A 26,632-nucleotide genomic window follows, 5' to 3' on the forward strand; every position below is an offset into this window, starting at 1 on the left:
CTACTTCTCCTAGCTGAACCTTGGTCTTCTCCTGGGTCAAATGGAAATCATTTCATCCTTTTATTTGCAGAAGGATCATGAAAATGAAACATAATCTCTGTGAACTTTCTGGCTAGAGCAGAGGTTCTGTTATTAACTTTATTATTGTTAGTAGGAAGACAGTGACCTGCCACCCTAAGCTCCCTGAAACGGAAGGGACTGTTTTTAAACTCCCAGCATGGAGGGCACCTGGGTGGCTCAGTGGTTGAGCGTCTGCCTTTGGCTCAGGTCATGATCTCGGGGTCCTGGGATCCAGTCCCACATGGGGCTCCCCACCGGGAGCCCGCTTCTCCTTCTGCCTGGGTCTCTGCCTCTGTGTCTCTCATGAGTAAATAAATAAAATCTTAAAAAACAAAACAAACAAACCCTCCCCAGCCCAGGCATGGTGCCTTTCCAGGGCAATGGATTTATTATAGGATGGCCAACATATGTTGACATTAGTTTAAGATTCATTTCTCACCTTAAGAGATTCAGGGAGTTTTTGCATCAGTCAGAGCGTCCCAAACACCTGTCCTAGCCCTGAGCTGGTTAGGACTCTTCAGATTCTTTTTTTTTTTTTTAGAATCAAAACAGTCCTTTCTGGAAATGCCTCTTCTTGTGCGGCACCTCAAAATCCGCCGGCAGTGATGAGAAGGATGTTTTGTTTTGTTTTAGGGGCTCTTTTTGTTTTTTTTTTTTTGTGTGGTTGGTTGTATTGTTTGTCTTTGTTTTGCATTTGCTTGATCATTAGTCCTGGATTGTCGCCACTATTTATTTTAAAACTCTTGAACATGCAACAGAACTACTTGTGACTATTTGGAGTTTATCTTCCTAATAAATACACTTTATTTTAAAAAAAATCAATAAAACTCTTGAACAACCCCTGATGCACACACTTCGCCCCCCTTCTTCTCCGCTGCCCCCCATCCCCGTTTTTTTTCTTTTGTTTTTGGAGAGAAGGAAATAGTTGGCTTGCTTTGAAAGCAGATTGTGTTCTGTTCTACCTGCGGCACCCATGGCGACAGCCAAACGCAGCAGGAGCTGCGCTTAAGCGGCCCTCGGTTGGGGGAGGGGTTAGGGACCGCATGACCTCGGTGGGAGGGGCGGAGGGCTTCCCGCTCCCGCCTCAGGCACTGGGCTCTGGGACCGCCCGGCATCTGCCCCGGGAGGCCACGGGTCAACGGGGCGTGGGTGGGTGGGACGGTGGTGTGAGTCCAGGGGTCCCCCGTTCGTTCCTAAGCCAGCCTAAGGGCTCTAAGATGCACTTTGTCGCAATAGCTTTGGCCAGTTCGAAAGAGCACGACCTGACCCCATTTTGCAGCTGAGAAAACTGAGGTCCCAAGTGGTAGTTAAAGGCACCCCAGGACATCCGCCTGGTCTCTCAGGCACAAGACTCTCTGGGGCTCCCCCAGCGCGGGGCGCGACCCCAGGGATCCGCCCAGACTCCGCGGCGAGGGTGGGGGAATAATGGGGTTGCCCGCCACGCCAGCAGGTCTGAGTGGCCAAGGTAAGGCCTGCAGGGTCCCCGACACGGTCCCGGGCCCCCGAGCCAGGCGCTGTTCCTGACCGCTCGGCCCAGGGTCCAGCAGGCACTCCCGCCGCGCCCTCTAGGTCCCCGAGCATCCTCCTCCTCCAGGGAGGGGGCACGACTTCATCGGGGCGCACCGCACGCCCCCCGGGGCTCCAGACAGGGCGCCGGGCCCCCAGCTGCGGCCTCGCTGCGGCCTCGGAGGCCCCGGCCCGCCTCTGCGCCCCAGGGCTGACAGCAGCATCGGAGCCCGGATTAGGGCCGCGAGGCTCGGAGAAAGCGAGCGAGGCGCCCGGGGGCCCCAGGTCTCCCCGCCGCGAGCCTCGGGCCTGGGGCGCGGCTCCGCCCGGCCAATCCGGAGCCGGGGGCGGGGCCGGGGCGTGGCCTCGGCGGACCCGGCCGGGACTCCAGGCTCCGGGCTTGCCCTGGGGCGGAGCTGCAGGCGGGGGCGGGGCCGGGGGCGTGGCCTCGGCGGACGCGGCCGGGACTCCAGGCTCCAGGCCTGCCCTGGGGCGGAGCTGCAGGGCGTGGCCTCGGCGGACCCGGCCGGGACTCCAGGCTCCGGGCTTGCCCTGGGGCGGAGCTGCAGGCGGGGGCGGGGCCGGGGGCGTGGCCTCGGCGGACGCGGCCGGGACTCCAGGCTCCAGGCCTGCCCTGGGGCGGAGCTGCAGGCGGGGGCGGGGCCGGGGGCGTGGCCTCGGCGGACGCGGCCGGGACTCCAGGCTCCAGGCCTGCCCTGGGGCGGAGCTGCAGGCGGGGGCGGGGCCGGGGGCGTGGCCTCAGCGGACCCGGCCGGGACTCCAGGCTCCCTGTCTGCCCTGGGGCGGAGCTGCAGGGGGCGGGGCGTGGCCGGGGGCGTGGCGTGACCGGGGGCGTGGCCTCGGCGGACCCGGCCGGGACTCCAGGCTCCCTGTCTGCCCTGGGGCGGAGCTGCAGGCGGGGGCGTGGCCGGGGCGGGGCCTCGGCGGACCCGGCCGGGACTCCAGGCTCCAGGCCTGCCCTGGGGCGGAGCTGCAGGGGGCGGGGCGGGGCCGGGGCGTGGCCTCGGCGGGGCGGGTCCGGGGCCCTCCTGGGCGGGCGCGCGGCGGAGCCTCGCTCAGTCCGCCCTCGGCGCTTGCACGGACAGCATGACGGACGCGCTGCTGCCCGCGGCCCCCCAGCCGCTGGAGAAGGAGAGCGACGGCTACTTTCGGAAGGTGGGCGGCTTGGGGTGGGCGGGGGCCTGCGGAGAGCTCCAGCCCTCCGGCTCCCAGGCCGCGGAGGGCGCAGCGGGCGCGCGCGGCCGGGGTCGACCAGGCCGGGAGGGGAGGGGGAGGGAGGGGGAGGGAGGGGGCGCCCGGGCCTGGGGCGGGCCGGGCCGGGCCGGGCCGGGCCGGGCGGAGGCTCCGGGGAGGGCTGGGGCGGCCGAGTCCCCGGCGGCGCAGTCCCGGTGTTTCTGGGGCCGGGGGCGGGGAGCGGCGCGTGGGGCTGCCCCGCGCAGGTGGCGGCGGAGGCTGGAGGCCCGGAGGGGTCCCCCGTGGCCGCCCCGGCCGGCGACCCCGAGCGTCCGGAGAAGGGATCAGTCCCCCTCGGCGGCACTTTGGGGCTCGAGCCCACCTTGGACCCGAGCGCTCGGGGCGCGGGTGGAGATACAGGGATCACCCCGGGCGGCCGGGCGTTCTCCTCTCGCCTCCAGGACTTCCAGTGCCCGCTTCTTCGCCTTCTAGAAGGCAGGGGGAGCTGTAGGTGGAGGTGACCTCGCGCGTTACCTCCTTGCTGCCCCGAGCCCCCGGGGAGGGGGTGCGCGCTGCAGGCGGGGGGGCGCGGCCTCGCCCCTGCTCCCTTTGGGCCGGGGCGGATTTACCTGATCGTTGGAGAGACCCGCCGGGAGTGCGGCCTCCCGGGAGGTGGGTGCGACCCCGCGCCCCTCACTCCGCGCCCGGTCCTGGGATCGCAGCCCTGCAGCCCCGTCCCTCAAAAGCCAGCCCAGGCCGCGCGGCGGGGGCGCTGCGGTGCCCGCAGGTGGCCAGGCCTCCCGTGCAAAGATGCTTTGGAACCCGGAGACGCGGTGACACTGCCTCCTTGGAGGTTCCAGCGACTCTAAAAATAGCCTTTGGAGGTTAGCCAGGTTTGACTGAGTAGGTTGAGATGGTTGGGTTGTTTTTGTGTGTGTGCGGTTTTGTTTTGTTTTGTTTGTTTTTAATATAACTTCTAGGACAGAAGGCAGAGTGCCTAATTATAAATAGGGAAGTGAAACTGCTTCCCACAGGACAATCAATTCTTAATTGTTCAAAGCCTAACGATCCAGTGGGTTAATGATCTTGGCATCTTCCTTCTTCCACGTGACCCAGCCTTTGGGCTTTTGCTCTTGGGTGGGCAGGGGCCCCAGGGGATGGGCAGGAAAGGAGGGGAACTAGAAACAGGTGAGGGTGCAGTGGGAAAAATTTTTTGGTTAAATTGCTTTTAGCATTAAAAAAAAGAGAGAGAGTAGTTTTAAGGTATATTTAAGTTCAAAGATGTCATCATGGAATTACAGGATTATAACTTCTAATTATGTGTGGCATTTGGGACAGAGGATCACAGGCCGTGGAATTGCAGAAGGAGGTGGGGCCTGGGAATCCCTAGATCTTGGTCCTAAGGCCCCCGGAACCTGAATGCCACCCTGACAAAATTCCTGTGTAGCCTCCAGCAATTTATTGTCTCTTCCCAGGACTTCATTTCCTCCCTGAATCATTTGTACTCTCACCAGGTCCAAGTCTGTACCCACAGCAGCATTTGGGGGAAATGACAGAGGGAGGGGAGGAAGGGATATAGAACACCTAGAAGGGGGGCAGCTTGGGTGGCTCAGCGGTTTAGCACTGCCTACAGCCCAGGGCCTGATTCTGGAAACCTGGGATCAAGTCCTATGTCAGGCTCCCTGCGTGGAGCCTGCTTCTCCCTCCCTCTCTCTCTCTCTCTCTCTCTCTCTCTCTCTCTTTCTTTCATGAATAAATAAATAAAATCTGGGGATCCCTGGATGGCGCAGCGGTTTAGCGCCTGCCTTTGGCCCAGGGCACGATCCTGGAGACCCGGGATCGAATCCCACATCCGGCTCCCGGTGCATGGAGCCTGCTTCTCCCTCTGCCTATGTCTCTGCCTCTCTGTGTGTGTGTGTGACTATCATAAATAAATAAAAATTAAAAAAAAGAAACATTAAATTAAAATAAATAAATAAAATCTTAAAAAAAAAAAAAAAAAGAACACTTTTAAGGGTTACATTCTGTTTTCCAGAACAGGTTTTCCAGGGGAGGGTGTGCACAGGAAAGATGGCCCTGTAGGCAGGGGACCTGGGAGACAATGAGAGATTGGGTGTTTTTATTTTTCAATTTTTTAATTTTTTTAGATTTTATTTATTTATTCATGAGAGAGACAGAGAAAGAGAGGCAGAGACACAGGCAGAGGGAGAAGCAGGCTCCATGCAGGGAGCCTGGGCCGAAGGCAAACGCTCAACCGCTGAGCCACCCAGGCGTCCCAGATTGGGTGTTTTTAGGTGCAGTTTCTCTGATGGTAAATAGGAGAATTGTGGGCACAAAATAAGGTGAAACACTGGTTTACAATTAGAAACGTCTCTTTTGAAAAGGAGGTCTAGTAAGGATGTTCTTTGTACCAGAATAATAAAAGGTGTTGACGTTGAACCTTTCTCACTTTTGTGATCTGAGCCAGTTTGACCTAAAACGAATGCTCCCTGGATGAAAGGAGGATGTTATACAGGTGAAAAGGGGAGGAAGAGCGCTTCAGGTAGAGGAAACAGCATGGGCAAAGGCATGAATTGGGAGCACTTGTGAAGGAATCCTTTAGGGTGTGGAAGTAAGTGGGAAGGAGGTTGTTCAGGGCCATGCATCCAGCTAAGGAAGCAGGGACCCTCAGGGAACCATCAGAGTGTTTTTTAGAAGGAGCAGACGTGTGAAAGATTCATGTCCCAGAAAGCTGAGTGATCTGTGAGTGGGGGATGGGGGAGAGGCCAGGAAGGAGTTAGGGGGTTAGTTAGTTGAAATTTCCATCATTTCTGCCCTGCCTACTCTGATCCCATTGGTGACTTTTCAGTTATAAAGTGCTGTGTAAACGCAGCCTCAGCACCCATCCTAACCGCCAGCCTGCACCCCTCACTCAAACCAGGGGTCCAGACTGGAGACAGGGATCCTAGTGAGGAGGTCAGAGTGATGAGCCCCAGTAGTGGCAGCGGGGATGTGAGGAGCTAATGGACAGTATGTGGTGCGGAAGGGGCCAATGACATGAATCTGAAGTGTCTGCCTTAGGTACCTGGGCAGGCACATCACTTAGGTGGGGGAACCCAGAGGCTGGTGTAGGGCAGGTGGATTTGAGGCCCCCATGACATATCCGAGTCGTGGTCTCACGGGGGAGTGCACTCCACAGAGCAGGCAGCTATGAGAGTACCCTGGCTGGAGATGCAGCTTAGAGGGGGCACCAGTATGGGAAGCAGCTGGGGGGTTGTGACAGGGCCCAAGACAGAAGGGAACAATACTTCCACTTAAGGGACCAGCAGAGGGATGCTGGAGGCAAGCCAGGAGGGCTGCAGTGTCAAGGAAACTGAAAGGAGTCTTTTTCGTGGAGAGGTGAGGTTGACAAGTCAGAAGAGCGCTGGAAAATACTGGTTTCAGTTATTTAGGGGGTTGTTGGTTCATGAGTGGGTAGAGTCAGGGGCAAAATGTGGTGGGGTGCAGAGGGAGAAGAGCAGAGGAGGTGATAGCCGGAGGGAGATGGGGGTCATAGGAGAGAGAAGGCAGGTTTGTTTCAGAATGGGGAAGTCTAGAGCCTTTTTTTAAAAATATATTTTATTGGGATCCCTGGGTGGTGCGGTTTGGTGCCTGCCTTTGGCCCAGGGCGTGATCCTGGAGACCCGGGATTGAGTCCTGCATCGGGCTCCCTGCATGGAGTCTGTTTCTCCCTCTGCCTGTGTCTCTGCCTCTCTCTCTCTGTGTCTGTCATGAATAAATAAAATCTTTAAAAAATTTTTAAAATAAATAAATAAATAAATAAAATATATATTTTAATTTTTATTTATTTATGATAGTCACACAGAGAGAGAGAGAGGCAGAGACACAGGCAGAGGGAGAAGCAGGCTCCCTGCACTGGGAGCCCGGCATGGGATTCGATCCCGGGTCTCCAGGATCGCGCCCTGGGCCAAAGGCAGGCGCCAAACCACTGAGCCACCTGGGGATCCCCTAGAGCCTTCTTATAGCAGGTGGTACAGGAGTTCAGGGTGGAGGGCACGTTGAAGATTTGGGGGAGAAAGGGAACAGCTTTCTGGAGGGGTCCCAGGAGGTGAGGGGCGGGGCAGGGATTGGAAACAGCTGCTGTACATACCGGGTGGGTGAGCCAAGCAGAGGCAGGACGTGAGGACCCCTGAGACTGGAGCTGCCCCCAGGGTGGGCCCGCCCCTCCATCCCCTGTTTGGACTTGGGAGATTTTGCACACACTTAGAGGGTCAAATTAACTGCTGCTAAAATCAGGCTGCTCTTTCATCCTGTGCTCTATCCTACCTTTTTTTTTTTCCTTGAAAATCCCATTCTGCTCCATTCATTCAGAAAGCATTTATTGAGTGACAGGCTCTGAGCGTGACCCCTGTCAGATGCTGGGGCCGACTGGACTCCCAGTTTGGCTCCCGTGGCCGTTCTCAGTGGGCTGCATGTCCTAGGGCGCGGCTGGTGCTGGGAGTCAGCGCCTTGTCCAGATAGCTCAGGCCCTGCTTGAATGGGACTCAGCTTCTTTGCTTTAGAACACAGAGCAGGGATCCCTGGGTGGCGCAGCGGTTTGGCGCCTGCCTTTGGCCCAGGGCGCGATCCTGGAGACCCGGGATCGAATCCCACGTCGGGCTCCCGGTGCATGGAGCCTGCTTCTCCCTCTGCCCATGTCTCTGCCTCTCTCTCTCTCTCTCTCTCTCTGTGACTATCATAAATAAATAAATAAAATAAAATCTTAAAAAAAAAAAAAGAACACAGAGCAAAAAGTGTGTTTCAGGGGCCTGGGGGGAGGTGGGTGTCCATGGTCCATATTTAGAGCTTCAACTGTTTTGTGTGACTTGCACAATTGCCCAAAAGTTCACTCTGCCAGCAGGGCCTGGAACCTGAATGTACAAAACAATCGTTGGCAGAGAGGGAGGTCCCCAGTAAATCAGGGCCTTCTTGGGGCCGTGTAGCACTTGGGTGTACAGAGCCCGAGGACACGGACACAGCTTGGCCCCTGGTCAGGCACAGACCCCGTCAGTATAGACTCTGGCCTCCTGGACTGGCGGCTGCAGGGGGAGGGCGGTGTCTCTAAATGAAAAACAAATAAAAAAAAGACCGAAAGCTTTGTGGTCTACTGCAATGTGTTTCCCTCCTCTCTGTCTTCTCTGGTTTTTCTTTTTTTTTTTTTTCCTTTACGTGAATCTGTTTACATAGAGGCACAAGCTCTAGAACTCTACGTTACTTTCTTAAAGACCAGTGGAAATGGAGCTGCTTTTTCCCAAATGAGTTTCCTGCTCGTCTTGAGGAAAGTGTGGGAGAATGGAAGAATGTGTCTTCTTGGCCTAGAGTTGATGCAGAGGAATGTAAGTTTCTGGAACATTTAGAGCAGGTCCTGTCTCCTGAGCTCTCTGGGTGCTGTCGTTCTAAAACCCGCAGGAAATCCTGTTCATGGCCAAGAGAAAACCAGCTGGAGAAAAACGGGAGAAAGCCCTTCCCGGGGCTGTTGAAAGGGCCTTGGATGAAAGGGTCTGAGCACTGTGGGGAAGGAGAGAATCAGGACAAAGTGCAGTATTGTCTGTCCTTATCTCTGCCTCTTCATCCTTTGGGAACACTAATGACCCGAAATGAATTTAGTTCCATTGTTTTTACCCCAGAGCTGGAGGAGAAGTTGTTTCTTGTCCACAGAAACCTCCAGGCTGGACGGGGCCCCAAGGTTCATCGTGTCCTGGTTTATGGTCCCTGTTTGCTCTGGGCTTTCTTGAGGCTCCAGCAGACAAGGAAGATTTTTTTTTTTTTTAACCCCCAAAACTCCTCCTACTTCTTGGCCTGCACCATTCATCTTAGGGAAGTGTAATTCTGTGTTAGACACCTGTGCACATCATATAATTATGAGCACACTTGTGTGTGGGGAAGCTTTCTGTTGGGCTGGGTCTGCAGAACACAGTGTGGGTTATGGGGGCTCCTCAGCTCCAGCTTTCCTGGGGCGTGATAATGTCCCTCCAGGTGTCTGGACCCATCCCCTTGGAGCTTCAGTCCTTCCCCAGATGGGGAGGGAGGGAGGAGAGATGTGAAAGTTGGTGATGCTGCCCCCCTCCTCACCTGGCTCCGGGTTGATCATGGCCTTGGTGAGCGTCTGCCTCGCTGCACAGGTGCTCACCAGCAGCCCAGAGGCTCTTCGCCTTACGGGATCCTGGCTGGGAGGGGTCGCCTGGCAGAAACAGAGTTTTCAGGGTGACTCAGAGGAGAATCAGCGTGATGGGCTAGCTATAACACTATAAATGTCCCCTGCATCCTGGGGCCATTTGGATGGATCCCAAGGCACCACCTGTTGATACCAAGCATTGGCCTTAGCCTCGTCACCACTTCCTTCTTTGGCTGGCTCAGGTGCCAGGGTCTCGTGACAGAAACGCTGCCTTGGAGGTGGCCACAGGGGACAGTAGAATGGCAGGTGCGGCCCAGCCACGGGGTGGGGTGGCTGGCAGAGTGGGCAGCAAGGGGTGCTGGCTGGGAGCGAGATCTGCCTGCAGCTCCAGGGACAGGATGGGGTGTGGGGGGGGTGCGAGTGCTTCTGGCCTTTCCAGTCAGACCCACGCGCTTCACTGTGGCCATCCGCCCTTAGAAAGTCCCAGGTTTTGATTGGGTTGTAACGAGGAAGGAGCAGGTGATCGAGAGCCTCAGAAGTAGTTTCTTTTTGTCCAACTCTACCTGCATTATAAAAGTGACGTGAATTATTGTAATTATAGAAAAAAGGAATTAAGGGGAGGGGCCTGGATGGCTCTATCAGAGGAGCATATGATCCTTAGTCTTGGGGTTGTGAGTTCAAGCCCCACGTTGGGCATAGAAGTGACTTAAATAAATAAACTGGGACACCTGGGTGGCTCAGTGGTTGAGCATCTGCCTTTGGCTCAGGTCGTGATCCTGGAGTCCTGGGATTGAGTCCCGCTCCCCCTGCATGGAGCCTGCTTCTCCCTCTGCCTGTGTCTCTGCCTCTCTTTCTCTCTCTCTTTGTCTATCAAGAATAAAAAAAAAAAAATCTTAAAAATAAATAAACTTAAAAAAAAAAGGTAATTACAGAAGTGTACAAGCTCACATCTACAGCCCTCACCCACACAGATGTACTTTGTAGACAAGAACCATCAGCTGTGGGTGAGTGAGTCCTACCAGGTGAAATAAGCGGGTCCTTCGTTTGGGATTGGAAATGTACCTGATTCATGGAAATTTTGGTGATTCTAAAAGCTTTTGTTAGTCATTCAACGCGTTGGAAAATAACTGTGAGTGGTTTACCCAGGAGGTTTTGGTAAAGACTCCTTGAAGTGACTGAAGGAAGCTTTCAGTTCAGGATTATGGCCCAGTCTTGATTTCATATTGTGCAGCCTCCCCCCCACCCCCGTGCGAGTGGTTGGGGATGCCAGTGACAAGCAGGTGCTCCCCGCTGCGCAGCCCCAATGCCTGGCAGAGAGATCCTGGAAGGGCAGGAGGGCTCTTGAAAACTGCCGGACTTACGTTGTAGTTTTTAGGGACAAGGAAAAGCTAGATTCTGTTCATGTAGCCTGCCCCGAACCTCCAGCATGGTGAAAAGTTAAATTAGATGCATGTGTGTATTGCAGGCTGCTGCCTGCTATTTCGGTGCTCTCTGGTTGACAGCTTCTGGCTCCCTCACAAGCAGCCCTGCTTTCCAGAGTTTGGTGGTTGAGGGAGGGATTGCATAACTCGGAAGGAGTGAGAAAGGCAGGGAAATCATCTTTGTGCTACAGGAGCTGCAAAAAGCACCCTCCTTCCCCTGCCCCGTGCGAGGAGCTGTAGCTAGGAGACCCTGCCCTGTGACCCCGTGCTCCGTCTTACACCTGACCTGGAGACCCCGGGTTCACACTGGGCCCTCAGTTTGCTGCAGAAACATCTGCGTGTGTAAGCTCTCTCTTACAGGCTGTGTGGAAGAAGAGCCCGTGCTGGTTCTCTGGGGCGAGGGGAGCGAGGCGCCAGGCACTGATGTGAGTGGGGGGCCCCAGTTGGGAAGGAGAACTGGTCTATGCCCTCTGCATCTGCCTTCTGGGTGGCCTGGCCTTGCCTTTCTCCCTGCCTAGGTCTGTCTTTGCAGATATGGGTTGAGTATCTTTTCTTTCCTTGCAACTTAAGTGCTCCAGGTTGTGCCTAGGTATTGCTTTTATCTTTAAATTTTTTTTTTTTTAAGATTTTACTTATTTATTCATGAGGGACACAGAGAGAGAGAGAGGCAGAGACACAGGCAGAGGGAGAAGCAGGCTCCATGCGGGGAGCCCGATGCAGGACTCGATCCCAGCACCCCAGGGTCACACCCTGAGCCCAAGACAGATGCTCAACCACTGAGCCACCCTGGTGCCCTGGGTATTGCTTTTAAAATACTTGTTTCCCAGCCGAGCAGTGTGATTAGGCACAAAGGTCACACCAGGGGGATGTTGACAAATGGAGTTTTCACTCTAGATGAACTTATTCTAATTAGGACTAATGAAAGGATTAGTTGCAGACGCCAGAAAACTCCAATCCAACGTGACACATAAACACAAAGTGGGGCATCCCTACAATGGAATTTTACTCGGCAATAAAAAGGAACAGACCAGTGAGAAGTACAACAGTGTGGATGGATCTCAAAGCATAGTATTGAGCACAGTAAGCCAAACACAGGAGTCTATACTGTATGATTCCATTTATCTGAAGTTCTAGAACAAGCAAAAGTCTGTGGTGATAGAAACCAGAGTATGGGGGCGGGGGGTTGGGGTGATGAAAATGCTCTAATTTTGATTGCAGTGGTGGTTACAGAGGTTTATACATTTGTCCCAAACCACTGAACTGTGTATTTAGGATCTATGTGTTTTATTATGTGTAAAATATGCCTCAACTTTAAAAAAGTAGCTTAGCTTAGGCAAGAAAGGGAATGCATTGGCTCTGGTAACTGAGCGGTGCAGAGGAATGGTTTCAGGCCTGGCTTGGTCTAGGGCTCAACTGCTGCTACCAGCATTTCTCAGCTGTGTGCCCCCTGGATTGGTATTCATTTCTGGGGAGACACTCCCTCACTGGTGGTAAAGGCCAGTGGGGAAAAATTATGGCATCTTCCTGATGGGTTCTTTTCTTAAAATATATTTTATTTATTATTTTTAAAAGATTTTTATTTATTCATGAGAGACATACAGAGAGAGGCAGAGACACAGGCAGAGGGAGAAGCAGGTTCCTGCGGGGAGCCTGACGTGGGACTCGATCCCAGGACCCCGGGATCATGCCTTGAGCCAAAGACAGATGCTCAACCACTGAGCCACCCAGGGTGCCCCTAGACTTTTAAAAATTTACTTGACAGAGCGTGCACAGGCAGGTGTTAGGAGAGGAGGAGGAGCAGAGGGAGAAGCAGACTCCTTGCTGAGCAGGGAACCGGACTCCGGGGCTCGAGCCCAGGACCCCTGGATCATGACCTAAGCCCAGGGCAGATGCTTAACCAGCTGAGCCCCCCAGACACCCCTTCCTGATGGGTTCTGATTATCCTGGTCAAGTGCTCACTCTGAGTCCATCTCAAGGGCCAGGGCCCTTCAATTTCCAGCTGACGAGGTAGGAGATCAGTGTTCTTCCTCTTTGGAAAGGAGATGGGGGTGCATTGAGTTACCATCCCTGACTGTCGAGGGCTGCGAGGTGGGAGAGGAGAGGAGTGGGACCAGAGCACCGTGCCCGAAGGGGATGCTTAGCGATGCTGGGCAGCCCTCAGCTGGGAAGCACAGAAGGGGTGTCTGGGGTCTGCAGGTGAGTCGTCCCCGCATTCCCCCTGCTTTCCTACTGCTGGCTGCTTCACAGCTCCCACCTGAGAGTGGCAGCAGGGACATGGGCTTAAGTCCTGCTCCCACCCTCCCCGCCCCAAGAATCTTGAGTAGCTCACTTAACCTGCAAGCCTCAGAAGCGTGGGATCTCGGAGGCTGTACCAGGGACCATATCGGCCGGGTGAGGAAGTTGAGGCAAGTACTTAGTGTACTTGCTCTTCTGGGTGTTGGCTGCTGGATCATCCCTCCAGCATTTTAAGGTTGATGCAGATGCCCACACCTTAGTCTGTGGAGGGAACCAACAGACTCCACGTGGCAGAAAGACTCACTTCACTGTAGGCCTTGTAGACCATGATCCTCGAGGCCCGATAGTTCAGGCTCCCCACTCCCTCACCCCACCCCTGCTTCCAGTTCCCAGGCTAAACAGGTGTGGCAGGTGCTGCCTGGGACCCTGGCACAACCCCTCCAGTTTGCAGTCGCTCTGTATCCTGTTGTGAACCCACCAAGAACGAAGGCATGGGCGAAGACTGTGGGTCCCCACCAGCAGGGGCAGGTGGACAGCTAGCAGCCTCCCGGGACGCCAGGGGGTCTTTACCGCAGTCTTGCCCAGATTTGCCTCACAGGGCTGCGAGAAGCTTCCAGAGAGTCTTGTGGGTTCCTAGTGTTTCCAGCTGGCCCAGCATTCCTACCTGTCAGTAAGAAGTAATGTCGTTTTGCTTCCAATTACTCAGTCATATCTAATCCTGAGCATTCCTACATCTTATCTAGAAACTTGACTCCGCATCTGTGGGCCAGCCAGAAGTTGGGTGAAGTATAGGAGCAGGAAAAAGTTCTTATCCGTGAGCTGGAATGGCTGCTTATCTTAGCCCTGGGAATATGTACATAAAGGAATTCGTTATTAAAGCTTCTCTGTAAAATGGAACACAGCTTGGGTGAAACCGTGTGATTTTGAGTCGGATCAAACCATCCCTTGATAGTAATTTTGGAAAGTGGAAAGGAAAGAGGAGGGCTGTTATTTTAGAATTCTCATATTCAGTTAGTTTCACATTAAAGACATTTCAGTCTCCTATCTGCAAAAAGACAGTTCCCTGATTTTTATTTTATTTTTTATTTTATTTATTTTATTTTATTTTATTTTATTTTATTTTATTTTATTTATTTATGATAGTCACACAGAGAGAGAGAGGCAGAGACACAGGCAGAGGGAGAAGCAGGCTCCATGCACCGGGAGCCCGACGCGGGATTTGATCCCGAGTCTCCAGGATCGCGCCCTGGGCCAAAGGCAGGCGCTAAACTGCTGCGCCACCCAGGGATCCCTTATTTTTATTTTAAATCAGAGATCATTGAATGGTTTGAAAGGGGTTAACTGTAGGACCTTTCCTTTTTTTTTTTTTTTTTAATATTTTATTTATTCATTCTTGAGAGATACAGAGAGAGAGGCAGAGACACAGGCAGAGGGAAAAGCAGGCTCCTCGCAGGGAGCCCGATCTGGGACTCGATCCCAGGACCCAGGGGTCACGCCCTGGGCCGAAGGCAGACGCTCAACCACTGAGCCACCCAGGCGTCCCGTGTAAGACCATTCCAACTTGGATTCTGAAAATCTGTGTAATTTGTACTTGGGGGGCTGCATGGGGGCAGGTGGGTGGTGACCTGCTGGCAAGTGAGAACGAGATCTTTGTGGAAGGAGGAACGGAACTCGTTTCTGACCCACTAGTCCAAAGGGCACTGATGCGGGGAATCCCTGAGAAGATTAGGGTTCTGAATAACTTCTCCCTCGTTGGGGTGAAGGCCATGGCTTGGGCAGAGGTGGGGCAGAGCTGAATGGCAGGGGAACAGCTGCAGAGAAAGGGCGTCTCCTCAAGGGGTGCTGCCCACCAGCCACCCCATGGGGGTAACCACAGCCCCCCCCCCCCCAAAGGGCAGAATGTAAAAAGATAAGCTTCAAAAGGAATGGAGCCCTCCCTCGGCTCCCAGGGCTTTTACCTGCCGGGGTGGGAAGCACACTAGTAGGTTAAAATGAAACTTTTACTCTGATCTTAAACTTTTCGGAATGAAACTCTGCAGTCCAGTTACTCTAGGAAACAATGAACAGACCATCCACCGAAGAAGAAATTCAAGTGATCAGTTAATAAATGAAAGAAAAAGTTTACCAATAATAATTGCAAATTGGAAGAAAAAGACACCTGTTTTTGCATATCAACTTGGCAGAGATTATAAAAAATACTTTCCGGGGTGGCGGGGGGCTGCTTACAAAGGTTGGCCCCTCCTTGGCATCTGGGAAGCGGCTGTTGAAGAGTTCCCTCTATCCCCTAACTGATAATAAGATTGGCACAAACCATGTGGTTTATGATGGATACCTCCTTTCCTTCTGGGAGTCTAGAATCTGGGTACGCACTAGCAGGGGGTGCCTTGGGGATCAGTCCCCAGGAAAATTCCCGGGCATTGATTTTCCTGATGGGCCAACATGGGCGGTGACATCCTCTACACGGCCGCTGCATTTCTGTTGCTGGGGGGAGAATATGTTCTGTGTGACCCTTCATGGGAAAGGAAGCCCGCGCGTGGATTGCTCCAGCCTCTACCTGTGTCTTTCCCCCTGTGATCCAGCTGTGTCCTTACTAGGTTGCTGTCATGCAGCTGTGAGTGCAGTTACGTGCTGAGTCCTGTGAGTCCTAGTGAGTCCCCGAACACGGGGCTGGTCTTGGGAACTCCCAGCACAGCAGTGACCTGAAAAGTAACACTATGCGTAAAATACGCGGGCAGGGGGGCCAAAGCAATGTATTCGGAATCGCGTTGCCGTAAGTGACTTTTGTTTTCTTTTATACTTTTCGATATCTTATGTCTTTGCCGTCTTGATGTTACTTTTCAGAACAGGTTAGTTTTGAAGACGTTTCTGTTATCCTAAAGCTGTCATCGGTTTTAGAGTTGGCGGACCCTCTAAAGGTTTCTCTCTCATTTTCCCTTAGGGTTGCAATCCCCTTGCGCAAACTGGCCGGAGCAAACTGCAGAATCAGAGGGCTGCCTTGAACCAGCAGATCCTGAAAGCCGTGCGGATGAGAACGGGAGCAGAAAACCTCCTGAAGTAAGTGACTGCTACTCCTCTGCCTCACTGGGGAGTCTGCCTCTCCCGGGGCCTATCCATCATCCCTAAACTCCCAGGTCTGCCCAGCTCGCTAGCTCTTGGTTTTAAACTCTGGGGGTTCCTTCCTTGTTCCCAGGGCCTGGAGCAGGCCCTTCCTGGCCTAGAGCTTGATTATGTTAAAGACAAGTATTTTACCCAGGCTGTTTGTGTGATTGGGAGGCGGGGCGGGGAGGGGGGGAAGCCACTGATCACATTCCCTGCTTTCTGTGGGAACTTGTCTGTCGTTTTCTCTGTGGCCTAGTGGAGACGCTGTGCCTGGCCTAGAATCACCGGTGGTGACTGTTGGATGTATAAAGGAAGGGAAGGCCGGAGGAAGGGAGTGGGGCATTTTTCTTGCCAGCGTCCGTCCCTCTAATACAGGCCCAGTACAGCCCCGTGGCCTTGGGGCACTCGTTATTATGCTCTGGTGGCAAAATAGTTACTTATCAAGCGTAGGACTCAGTGACACTTCACCTGTGTCAGAGGCGGCTGGGAGCCCTCCCCACACCCTTCGGTGCAACGTGGGACCCTTTGCCAGCTTCCTCTTCTTTATGAAGAATACAGACTTTCTTCTTCCGCCAGAGTTCCGGGGGGTGACGCGTGGCAGCCCTCGTGCCGCCTCCTGCCCTGGGTAATCAGGGCACACACTGTGCCTGCTGCCCGGCCGAGTGAGACAGGCGCCTCCTGCAGCCTCGGAAAGGGACGTGGGGCGCTCGTGGGGACCTGGAACCCGGCAACCTGGCCGGGCACCTGGAAACCTGGCAGGATATGGCTGTTGGGTGTTCCCAGTGGGTCAGCTGCGCTGTCGGAGGCCTTTGGGCGCCCAGAGGCTGCTCGGAGGTGGTTGGGAAAAGCAAATACACCAAGCCAGGTGTTCGTAACAGCGGCAGTACTCTGACGGTCATTGGTAGGCACAAGGAGTGTGATCAGCTCTTGCACACGGGCCGGTCACCTGAGCACCCAGGAAAGGCAGGGGGAGGGTTTCTGATCATCACTTAGCATAGCTTCGCGTCTGAATCCTTCTGTATGTGCTCCCTGGGAAAGATGTCTGAGATACTAAGTGGCGGAACAGAAAGATGCACGACACCACACCCTGCATATGTGTTTCGGGGATTTGTGCGATTGCTTTTGTGCAAATACACGTTTTCCAGAAAAGGTGGAGAAAGAAGCCTTGAGAATCATCTCTTGGGAGCAAGACCCAGGATGGGGGTGGAGGTGACTCTTACTCGTCATGTTACCCCCTCCGTGTTTGGATGTTCTTTTATGGCCTGTATGACTTACTTTCATTCATTTTTATTGTGAGCTCCTGCAGAGGCCCAGAAGATGGAATCACGTACCATTGGCTCAGGAACGACGGTGCTGTGCCTTGTGTTGGCACCAATAGGCGTAGACTAACAGAGAACACGAGTCCTGGGGCGGCCAGGGTTCTGGGAACCTCTTCTCTAGCTACTCCTGTAACAGGATGGAAGCTAGGTTATTACTGGAAGATACTGCGAAACTTAGGATATTTCACATTTCACCTCCTTATTATTATTATTATTTTTTTTAAGATTTTCTTTATTCATGAGAGACACACAGAGAGAGGCAGAAACACAGGCAGAAGGAGAAGCAGGCTCCCCACTGACTAGGGAACCTGATGCGAGACTCGATCCTGGGACCCTGGGATCATGACCTGAACTGAAGGCAGACGCTCAACCGCTGAGTCACCCAGGTGCCCCCTCCCCCTGCCCGACACTTTTTAAAAAAGTTTATTTACTTATTTATTTTTAAGTCTTCTCTATACCCAACCTGGGGCTCGGATTCATGACCCTGAGATCAGGAGTTGCACGCTCCACCGCCTGAGCCAGCCGGGCGCTCCACAAAATTTCACCTTTTAAAATGTCTGGCGGTGTCCCTGTCCCCAGGGAAAGTCTGGAGCTGGGGACGGTCAGGTGCACAGTGCAGTGGGCTTCATGTGGCCGGTATAGCTGGGGAGAGGCCCTTGATTTCGGGAGCGGCGGCCCTGGGCTGGGAAGGCTGCATGCATCCCCATCCTGCACGCCCCCTCCCCCGTGGGAGTTGTGGCTGCCTCTTTTGATTGACACTTTGATGGGGCCAGCTCTGTGGCTAAGGGGGGCAGGCTGGCAGCCTGGACCCCGGCTCCCCAGGAGCGGGCTGCAGTTGATTGGGCTGCTTGGTCACCCAGGAAATGAATTTGTTGAGCACCCAGGAAGTGGCAGGCAGTGTTTGAGGTCCAAGAGGAGAAGGCCGCAGGCAGTTCAACAAGGCCCTGCTTTTATGATGCTTGATCTCTTGTGGGGGGACCTTAACACACTGGAGACAAGTCTGGTCATGTCAGGGGCCGTGTTTTCTAGGGCGTCGATGAAAGGGAAGTGTGACAGCGTGGCGCAGCCATAGGAACAGGCCATCAGGGAGGCCCTCTCTGGTGGGGGGGCCTTGGCCTTGCTAAGGCAGGAACCGGGGTGGTTTGGCTGCTTGTTCTTTTAACGGCAGCAGCAAACAGGCTCCGAAGCCCAGTGGCTCAAGCTCATTGTCGGGTTGGCAGTTGTGGAGCTGGCCGGGTAGGGTGGGGTTGTTAATGATTTTCGTAGTTGACCTAAAAGTTCAAAGTGGCCCTTTCTGGAGAATGTTGTGAGAGAGAACCCTAAAGGTATTTATTAATCTGACTCTGGCAGCACCAACGGTTTCCCGAAAACAAATAGGGCGCCCAGCCAAGTCCTGTGGTTGTCCCCGGGTGGCTGGTTAGGTGGCTGTCCCTGCTGCCGAGGGGTAGTTTCCGTCATAAATTGGGCCCCCGCTGTCCTGTGTGTGCACCTGCCTGCTTTCAGGTTCTCAGTGTCGCTCCAAGGCCCTCAGATAAAGATAGAGTGTTTGGGTGGCACCCGGGTGGCTCCATTGGTTAAGCGTCCAACTCTTGGTTTTGGCTCAGGTCGTGATCTCAGGGTCGTGGGATCGAGTTCCATGTTGGGCTCTGCGCTCAGTGTGGAGACTGCTTGAGATTCTCTGTCTCTCTCCATCTGCCCCTCCCCACTTGCTCTCTGTCTCTGTCTCTCTCTCTCTCTCTAATAAATAAATAAAAATAATTTTTTAAAATGTATTTTATTTTTACTTATTTATTCATGAGAGACACACAGAGAGAGGCAGAGACACAGGCAGAGGGAGAAGCAGGCTCCATGCAGGGAGCCCGATGCGGGACTCGATCCCAGGACCCTGGGGTCACACCCTGAGCTGAAGGCAGGCACTCAACTGCTGAGCCACCCAGGCACCCCAAATAAAACCTTAAAAAGAGCATTTGGGTGGGTGTTGCCCCCAAAATGCAGGAATGCAGGAGTCCCAGGGTTTACCTGCATTAGTAGGGGCTGTGACGCTGGACGGGCATTGAGAGGAGCCAGGCTTTGTACCCTTTCAAGGTCTTCTCTCCTCTGAGCCTTGTCCACCCAGAATCCATGAGCTTCCTGGAGTTTTACTGGGAAGGCATCAGGTATTTTAAAGTTACTTTTCTAGGCTAAGCAAGGACAATATTCTCTCTCTTCCTAACACCCTGCCCTCCCTTGAGGAAAGCTGGGGTGGAAATGTGATGATGTTTCTCTGAAACAGTGATGGTCTTTGTGAAATTTATTTTATTTTATTTTAAAGATTTTATATTTTATTCAAGAGAGACACAGAGAGGCAGAGACACAGGCAGAGGGAGAAGCAGGCTCCATGCAGGGAGCCCGATGCAGGACTCGATCCCGGGACTCCGGGATCACGCCCTGAGCCCAAGGCAGATGCTCAACCGCTGAGCCGCCCAGGCGTCCCTGGTCTTTGTGAAATTTAAAGCAAGCTGCCACGTAGTTCAGTTTAACTAATGGGGCCATTTGTGCCAGGGCAGGCCATTTAACGTCTTTGGGCTTCGGGTTCCCCTCTTGCACCCCAATACCTTCTGGGCTAGAGCAGGGCTGGCCCACTCTGAGGCTCACAGGGGCTGGAGGGGCTGGGCCCAGTCTGCGACGTAATAGGGAGCGGGGGGGGGGGGGACAGTGGCGAAGTGCAGAACACACGCTCTCTAGAGGGGCCGCCTGCAGTTTGCCTCATATGGAGGGGAGGGCTATGGTTCTGCGGGTTTTTTTGGTTTTGTTTTTTCAAGAGAAGATAGAGATCTGACCCTTTTCTCTCCCTTTTTAAAAATCTTCTGATAGTTGAATTTTTAGATATTGGCACCTACTTCGACGGGGGAGAAAGAACCCCCTGAGGACCATGTGAACAATCCCCCCTGACCTCCAGTTTGTAACTTCTGGTCCGGCAGGTCATGAAGTCCTGGGTTGGGGGTGACCAGGGGTAGCCTCAGCTGTAACAAGAGTGACTTGGGGTTAGTGGATGCTCACACCATTGGTTCTGATGGAGGCTGGAAGGTGTCTGTGTCGTGGGGTGTGTGAGCCCCCCGTGGCCTTTGGGGCTCACGGCAACCCTGAGGCCTGCCTTCCTGCACTTCTCCACTGGGAGCCGATGTCCTGCCAGACCGGCTGTTCTGCTGCCCTCGGGGGGTGGCCACATGAGGCCACCAGGTGGTACTCGCAGGATTTGGGGTCAGATGGATTAAGGTCAAACTGTACTAGCAAGGTCTCCAAAGCTGGTGCACGTCTTTGGTGCTCGTCAATGTGCCTGTTCCTGGTGGGGGGTGGGGGGGTGGGGGACAATTTTACTGAAAGACTTGGGAGAAAAAAGTTGCAGTGAAGCGAATGGAATTATATGGGTCAACATTCAAAATTCACGTGTGTGTTTAAGACAAAAGGCAGGATGTTAAAGACATTTTGGACTTGGAGCAGAGAAGCAAGCCGTTATCGCATAGGGGCTGCTTAAGGTGAAGAGGGCCTCAGCGGCTCCAAATTCAGGGGAAGAATGCGTGGATGCGGTCAGTACCCTCAGGAAATAATTGAATGTGGCCTCCGTCCCCGTTCATGCGTGTTGGGTCGATCACTCACAGCGAGTCAGTGGCGCATCTTCTCATTCTGGACTTTGCAAGTGTATGCGGGCTCTTTATGAAAAACCCAAGGCAAGAGGCCTTTCCTTGGTGGTGCAGGCCAGAGGGAGGCCGTGGAGAACGTAGGCTGGAGACTTGGGGCAGAAGTGCCCTGTGCCTCATTCTGGTTGGCCTCAAGGGCTCTTTTGTCTGTAATATCAGCTGTTGGGCCATGAGGTTCTCAGAGGAGGTTTGCAACCAAGGGGAAGGTGAGGAAAACAAACAAACAACAAAAAAAAAAACCAAAGCCATGTTCTTCTAAGGAGGCCCATAGAAGCGATTTGTTGTCTTTTGGAAAGGCAGCCCAGACTCAGCCCAAAGTTTGGCTCGTGCACCAGTATCGAGGAGACCAAGGCTCTGGTTTAATCCCTAATTTGGGCCAGCTGATTCTATTTTTTTATGTTACCCCAGGCTGTTCCTCCAACCTGGGCACATACATCGTTTTTATTTTTTTGTTTTTGTTTTTAAGATTTTATTTATTTATTTATTCATGAGAGAGAGAGAGAGAGAGAGAGAGAGAGAGGCAGAGACACAGGCAGAGGGAGAAGCAGGCTCCCTGCAGGGAGCCCGAAGTGGGACTCGATCCTGGGACTCCAGGATCACACCCTGGACTGAAGGCAGCACTAAACTGCTGAGCCACTCAGGGATGCCCGTATTTTTAATTGACTTACCTTATTTGAGAAGCTCCCTTGCACCAAGGAATCCACGAGAAATCATCTGTAAGAGAAGCAGCGCACACTCTAGGCGATCCGTTATTGTAGCCGAAGGTTAGCATTGTGGAAACTGACCCTGAAGCCGTGCTTGGCCACCAGCTTTTTCCAGAGTGACCCACACAGAGGTCTGTGTCCGAAGAGCAGCTTGTTGATCTGTTGCAAATCCTAAATCTCAAATTGACAAGTCAAGAGGGAAGGGAAGTGGCAAGTCAATATAGAGAGGTGGAAAAATCAAGTTGGCCTATTTGGAGGATCTGCAGATGTTTGGGCAAGGCTCTTAGCGTATGAATTGTTGTATTTAAGTTGGATCCACTCTGTTGCAGAGAACCAGGCTCCCCCATCCCCACCATTGCTTCTAGAGAGGGGTTTTACTCTGCTATTTGTTCTTACATCAGCTGAAATTTGTTGAGCCTCCATCACATGGAAAAGTGCCAATTTCTGGGACAAACAAGAGGAAATAGAGGGCAGAGGTCTTGTTCTCCATTATAACTTCTATGTCCTTTGTTAGACATGGGCCCCAGCTCCAATCTGAGCTTCCTGGCAGGCGGTATGAAGAAGGGAATATGACGTGGAACACACTTCATACCCATTGGTTCAGCCAGAGGCAAACCAGGGCTAAGAAGAAGCTTCTCCCAGTTTTTCCCTTGTGTCCTTCTGGACATTATCAGCTAGTGAATCAGCTACATTCTCTGAAACATCTCTGTGGTACAGATTTTACAAGTGGCCGATTGTGACTCATGCTGTGTAATGAAATCAATTCATTGAGTTGCTGTGGTATTATAAAAAATAAATATTTGGGTGGGTGGGGTGCCTGGCTGGCTCAGTTGGTAGAGTGTGGGGCTTTGATCTCAGGGTTGTGGGTTCGAGCCGCATGTTGGGCATAGAGCCTAATTAAAAATAAATAAAAAATATAAATATATATAGTTATATTTGGTCTCTGTGCTTGGTTCCTGGTGCAGAGCTCCTAAAACCCTTGGAATCGCCTGCCTTCGGTATGCTAGTGAGGTGACTCCTTAATGATGGGAACAGGGCCTTCAAAATGGGGACTATTAGCCAAGAAAGACCAAACCTGGAACTTACAATGCTACCCTGGACTTCTGGGGAGGGGAAGGGGGCTGAAGATTGAGTTCAATTGCCGATGGCCAATGATTTAATCAGTTGTGCCCGCGTAATGAAGTAATGAAATCTCCATGGAAACCCCTCACAATGAGGTTGGGGAGCTTCCAGGTTGGTGAACACATCAAGATGCTGGGAGGGTGACGTGCCTGGAGAGGACGTGAAAGCTCCTCGCCCCTCCTTGACCTTTGGATCTATTCCATGTGACTGTTCTTAAGTTGTGGCCTTTAAAGTAAACCATAGCAAATGTAAGCAAAGTGTTTTCCTGAATTTTCTGAGTCATTCTGGCAAGTTATCATAGAAGGGTGTTGGGGGAGCCCTTGATTTGTAGCTGGTCGGTCCCAAGTACAGGTGCCCACCCCACCCCCAACCTTGTGACTGGCACTTGACGTGGGGGCACTCTTGTGGTACTGAGCCTTTAAACTGTGGGAAGTGAATCAAATTGAATTGCTGGGCACCCAGTTGGTGTCAGAGAATCAGAATTGGAGAGTTGCGGATATCAGTCTTTTAAAAAAATAGGCTATTGACTAGGATGGAATTGGATATGTTGGCATACATCGCATGTGTTTCAAAGTTGGGCTCGTGCGGCTTGTTCTGGGGGGTATGTAGATGTGTACACTGCGTTGTGATATAAAATGTATTTCGTGCTGGTAATCATGCTCCCCTCGCCTCCCCGCCCAAATCCCCAAACCAATGATCGTCACCAAACTGAGCTTCCAATATCTCATTGCCCTGCTGGGAAGCCCCGATGTGCACATGTGAAGCCTTACTGAGTAGTGACAGGGCAAGTGTCAGCATATCTGCAGCCAGGGTCAAGCGTGGCGTTTTCTGTGGCATAAGCTTGTGGGTCCAGGAGGAGGAGTTCAGTGATGGGCGGGGGAGAGAGAGAAGGGAGAGGATACATATAAATACATCATGGAGAGAAATGGATGAGCTCAAATATGTGGGGAGGCAAGGAGAGCCCCAGTGGAGAGGGCAGACTGTAGGGGAAGAGGTTTAGCATTTTACTGCCTGGAGGAAAGGTACAAGCGGTGAACAGAGCAAGCCCATGACAGGTGGCTGGATTTTCATCAGCTGGTTGGGGGGGAAGGCGATTAGGTACCATTTCTGTGGCTGGCTGGAGCTCTTGGCTGATGAACTCCAGGCGTCCTCATCTGTCAAAGGAAGAAGTTCTGGTAGCTGGTTGGAGGAATGTGAGGACTTGCCGGGATGGTTCAGGGGCATGTGCCCCACAAGGCCTGGCTCAGTACTTGGTTATAGTTGCCAGTGTGATTTTTGCAGTGATTCCTAATCTGTAAAGTAAGGGGAGCACCCTTACTTCTAGAGTCTTCTTCTGAAGTCTTCTAGCAAGTGTCCAAACGTCTGCTTTGAGGCTTTGGGTAAAATTTATGCATTCATATTGCTTAACAGGGTAATATTCTGGGGATATCTCACATTTTGTTTATCCATTTGTCAGTTAATGGGTCTCTCGATTTTTACCAGAGATTTGGCCCATTTACTTTTTGACTATTAAGAGTAATGCTACTTTACTCTTTAACTTTTTTTAATTTTAAAATTTCTTTTAAAGATTTTATTTATTTATAGAGACACAGAGAGAGGCAGAGACATAGGCAGAGGGAGGAGAAGCAGGCTACATGCAGGGAGTCAGATGTGGGACTCGATCCCGGGACTCTAGGATCACGCCCTGAGCTGAAGGCAGATGCTTAACCACTGAGCCATTCAGGTGTCCCATTGTTAAAAATAAATTTATTTATTTATTTATTTATTTATTTATTCATTCATTCATTCATTCATTCATTCATTAATTCATTCATGAGAGACACACAGAGAAAGGCAGAGACACAGGCAGAGGGAGAAGCAGACTCCTTGTAGGGAGCCCGATGCGGGACTCAATCCCGGGACCCTGGGATCACACCCTGAGCCCAACCAAGGCAGATGCTCAACCGTGGAGCCAACGGATGTTTCCTCATTATGGTTTTAGTTAGTATTTCCCTATATTGACTCAAGACATCCAACACCTTTTTGTGCACTTATTAGCCATTCATATCTATTCTTTAGTAATATGTTTATTCAAGTCTTGTCCATTTCATGAATTCAGAAAGTTACAGGATAGACAATCAACATATAGAAGTTTATTGTATTTCTAAACACCAGTAATGACTTATCAGAAAGATAAGATAATAATTCCATTTACAATTGCATCAAAGATAATGAAATACCTAAGAATAAATTTAACGAAAGAGGTGAAATACCGGTATGCTGGAAACTATGACCCTGATGAAAGACACTGAAGTCATAAATAAACGGAAAGATATCTCATGCTCATGGATTGGAAGAACTAATATGGTTCAAATGTCCAGGCAGCCAAAGCAATCTATAAATTCAATGCCATCCCTATCAAAGTTCCAATGGCACTTTTCAAAAATAGATGAAACAATGCCAGAATTTCCATGGAACCACAAAAGAGCCAGAGTGGTCAAAGCAATCTTGAGAAAGAAGAACAAAGCTGGAGCATCACGTTTCCTGATTTCAAACTATATTACAATGCTATAGTGATCAAAACAGTGTGGTATTGGCATAAAAACAGACACGGATAGATGAATGAAACGGAGTAGAGTGCAGAAATAAACCTGTGCATAAATGGTCAATTAACTTAATACAGAGGAGCCAAGAATATACAACGGAGAAAGGATAGTCTCTTAGTGATGGGGAAAGTGGACCACCATCTTATAGGATAAACAAAAATTAACTCAAAATGGATTAAAGACTTATTCTTTATAGATTTTATTTTATTTATTTTGAAAGATCTTTTTTTTTTAAGATTTTTAAAAAATTTATTTATTCATGACAGATGCACACAGAGGGATAGGCAGAGGCAGAGGGAGAAGCAGGCCCCATGCAGGGAGCCCGATGTGGGACTCGATCTCAGGACTCCAGGATCGCGCTCTGGGCCAAAGGCAGGCGCTAAACTGCTGAGCCACCAGGGATGCCCCTGGCTGGCTCAGTTGGTAGAGTGTGGGGACTTTGATCTCAGGGTTGTGGGTTCGAGCCGCATGTTGGGCATAGAGCCTAATTAAAAATAAATAAAAAATATAAATATATATAGTTATATTTGGTCTCTGTGCTTGGTTCCTGGTGCAGAGCTCCTAAAACCCTTGGAATCGCCTGCCTTCGGTATGCTAGTGAGGTGACTCCTTAATGATGGGAACAGGGCCTTCAAAATGGGGACTATTAGCCAAGAAAGACCAAACCTGGAACTTACAATGCTACCCTGGACTTCTGGGGAGGGGAAGGGGGCTGAAGATTGAGTTCAATTGCCAATGGCCAATGATTTAATCAGTTGTGCCCGCGTAATGAAGTAATGAAATCTCCATGGAAACCCCTCACAATGAGGTTGGGGAGCTTCCAGGTTGGTGAACACATCAAGATGCTGGGAGGGTGACGTGCCTGGAGAGGACGTGAAAGCTCCTCGCCCCTCCTTGACCTTTGGATCTATTCCATGTGACTGTTCTTAAGTTGTGGCCTTTAAAGTAAACCATAGCAAATGTAAGCAAAGTGTTTTCCTGAATTTTCTGAGTCATTCTGGCAAGTTATCATAGAAGGGTGTTGGGGGAGCCCTTGATTTGTAGCTGGTCGGTCACAAGTACAGGTGCCCACCCCACCCCCAACCTTGTGACTGGCACTTGACGTGGGGGCACTCTTGTGGTACTGAGCCTTTAAACTGTGGGAAGTGAATCAAATTGAATTGCTGGGCACCCAGTTGGTGTCAGAGAATCAGAATTGGAGAGTTGCGGATATCAGTCTTTTAAAAAAATAGGCTATTGACTAGGATGGAATTGGATATGTTGGCATACATCGCATGTGTTTCAAAGTTGGGCTCGTGCGGCTTGTTCTGGGGGGTATGTAGATGTGTACACTGCGTTGTGATATAAAATGTATTTCGTGCTGGTAATCAGGCTCCCCTCGCCTCCCCGCCCAAATCCCCAAACCAATGATCATCACCAAACTGAGCTTCCAATATCTCATTGCCCTGCTGGGAAGCCCCGATGTGCACATGTGAAGCCTTACTGAGTAGTGACAGGGCAAGTGTCAGCATATCTGCAGCCAGGGTCAAGCGTGGCGTTTTCTGTGGCATAAGCTTGTGGGTCCAGGAGGAGGAGTT

General features: G+C 52.0%; 1 protein-coding gene across 1 annotated transcript in view; it reads left to right on the top strand.

The window, feature by feature from the left end:
- Positions 1 to 2,655: 2,655 nt before the first annotated feature.
- Positions 2,656 to 26,632, top strand: part of RHPN2 (rhophilin Rho GTPase binding protein 2) — a 62,388-nt gene continuing 38,411 nt past the window's right edge. The window contains exons 1-2 of the mRNA XM_041745561.1: positions 2,656 to 2,742; positions 15,488 to 15,603. Coding sequence (XP_041601495.1) covers positions 2,674 to 2,742; positions 15,488 to 15,603 — 185 coding nt within the window. The 5' untranslated portion in view covers positions 2,656 to 2,673. The remainder of the gene's footprint in view (positions 2,743 to 15,487; positions 15,604 to 26,632) is intronic.

Source organism: Vulpes lagopus, chromosome 2 (genome assembly GCF_018345385.1).
Source record: "Vulpes lagopus strain Blue_001 chromosome 2, ASM1834538v1, whole genome shotgun sequence".
Taxonomy (NCBI): Eukaryota; Metazoa; Chordata; class Mammalia; order Carnivora; family Canidae; genus Vulpes; species Vulpes lagopus.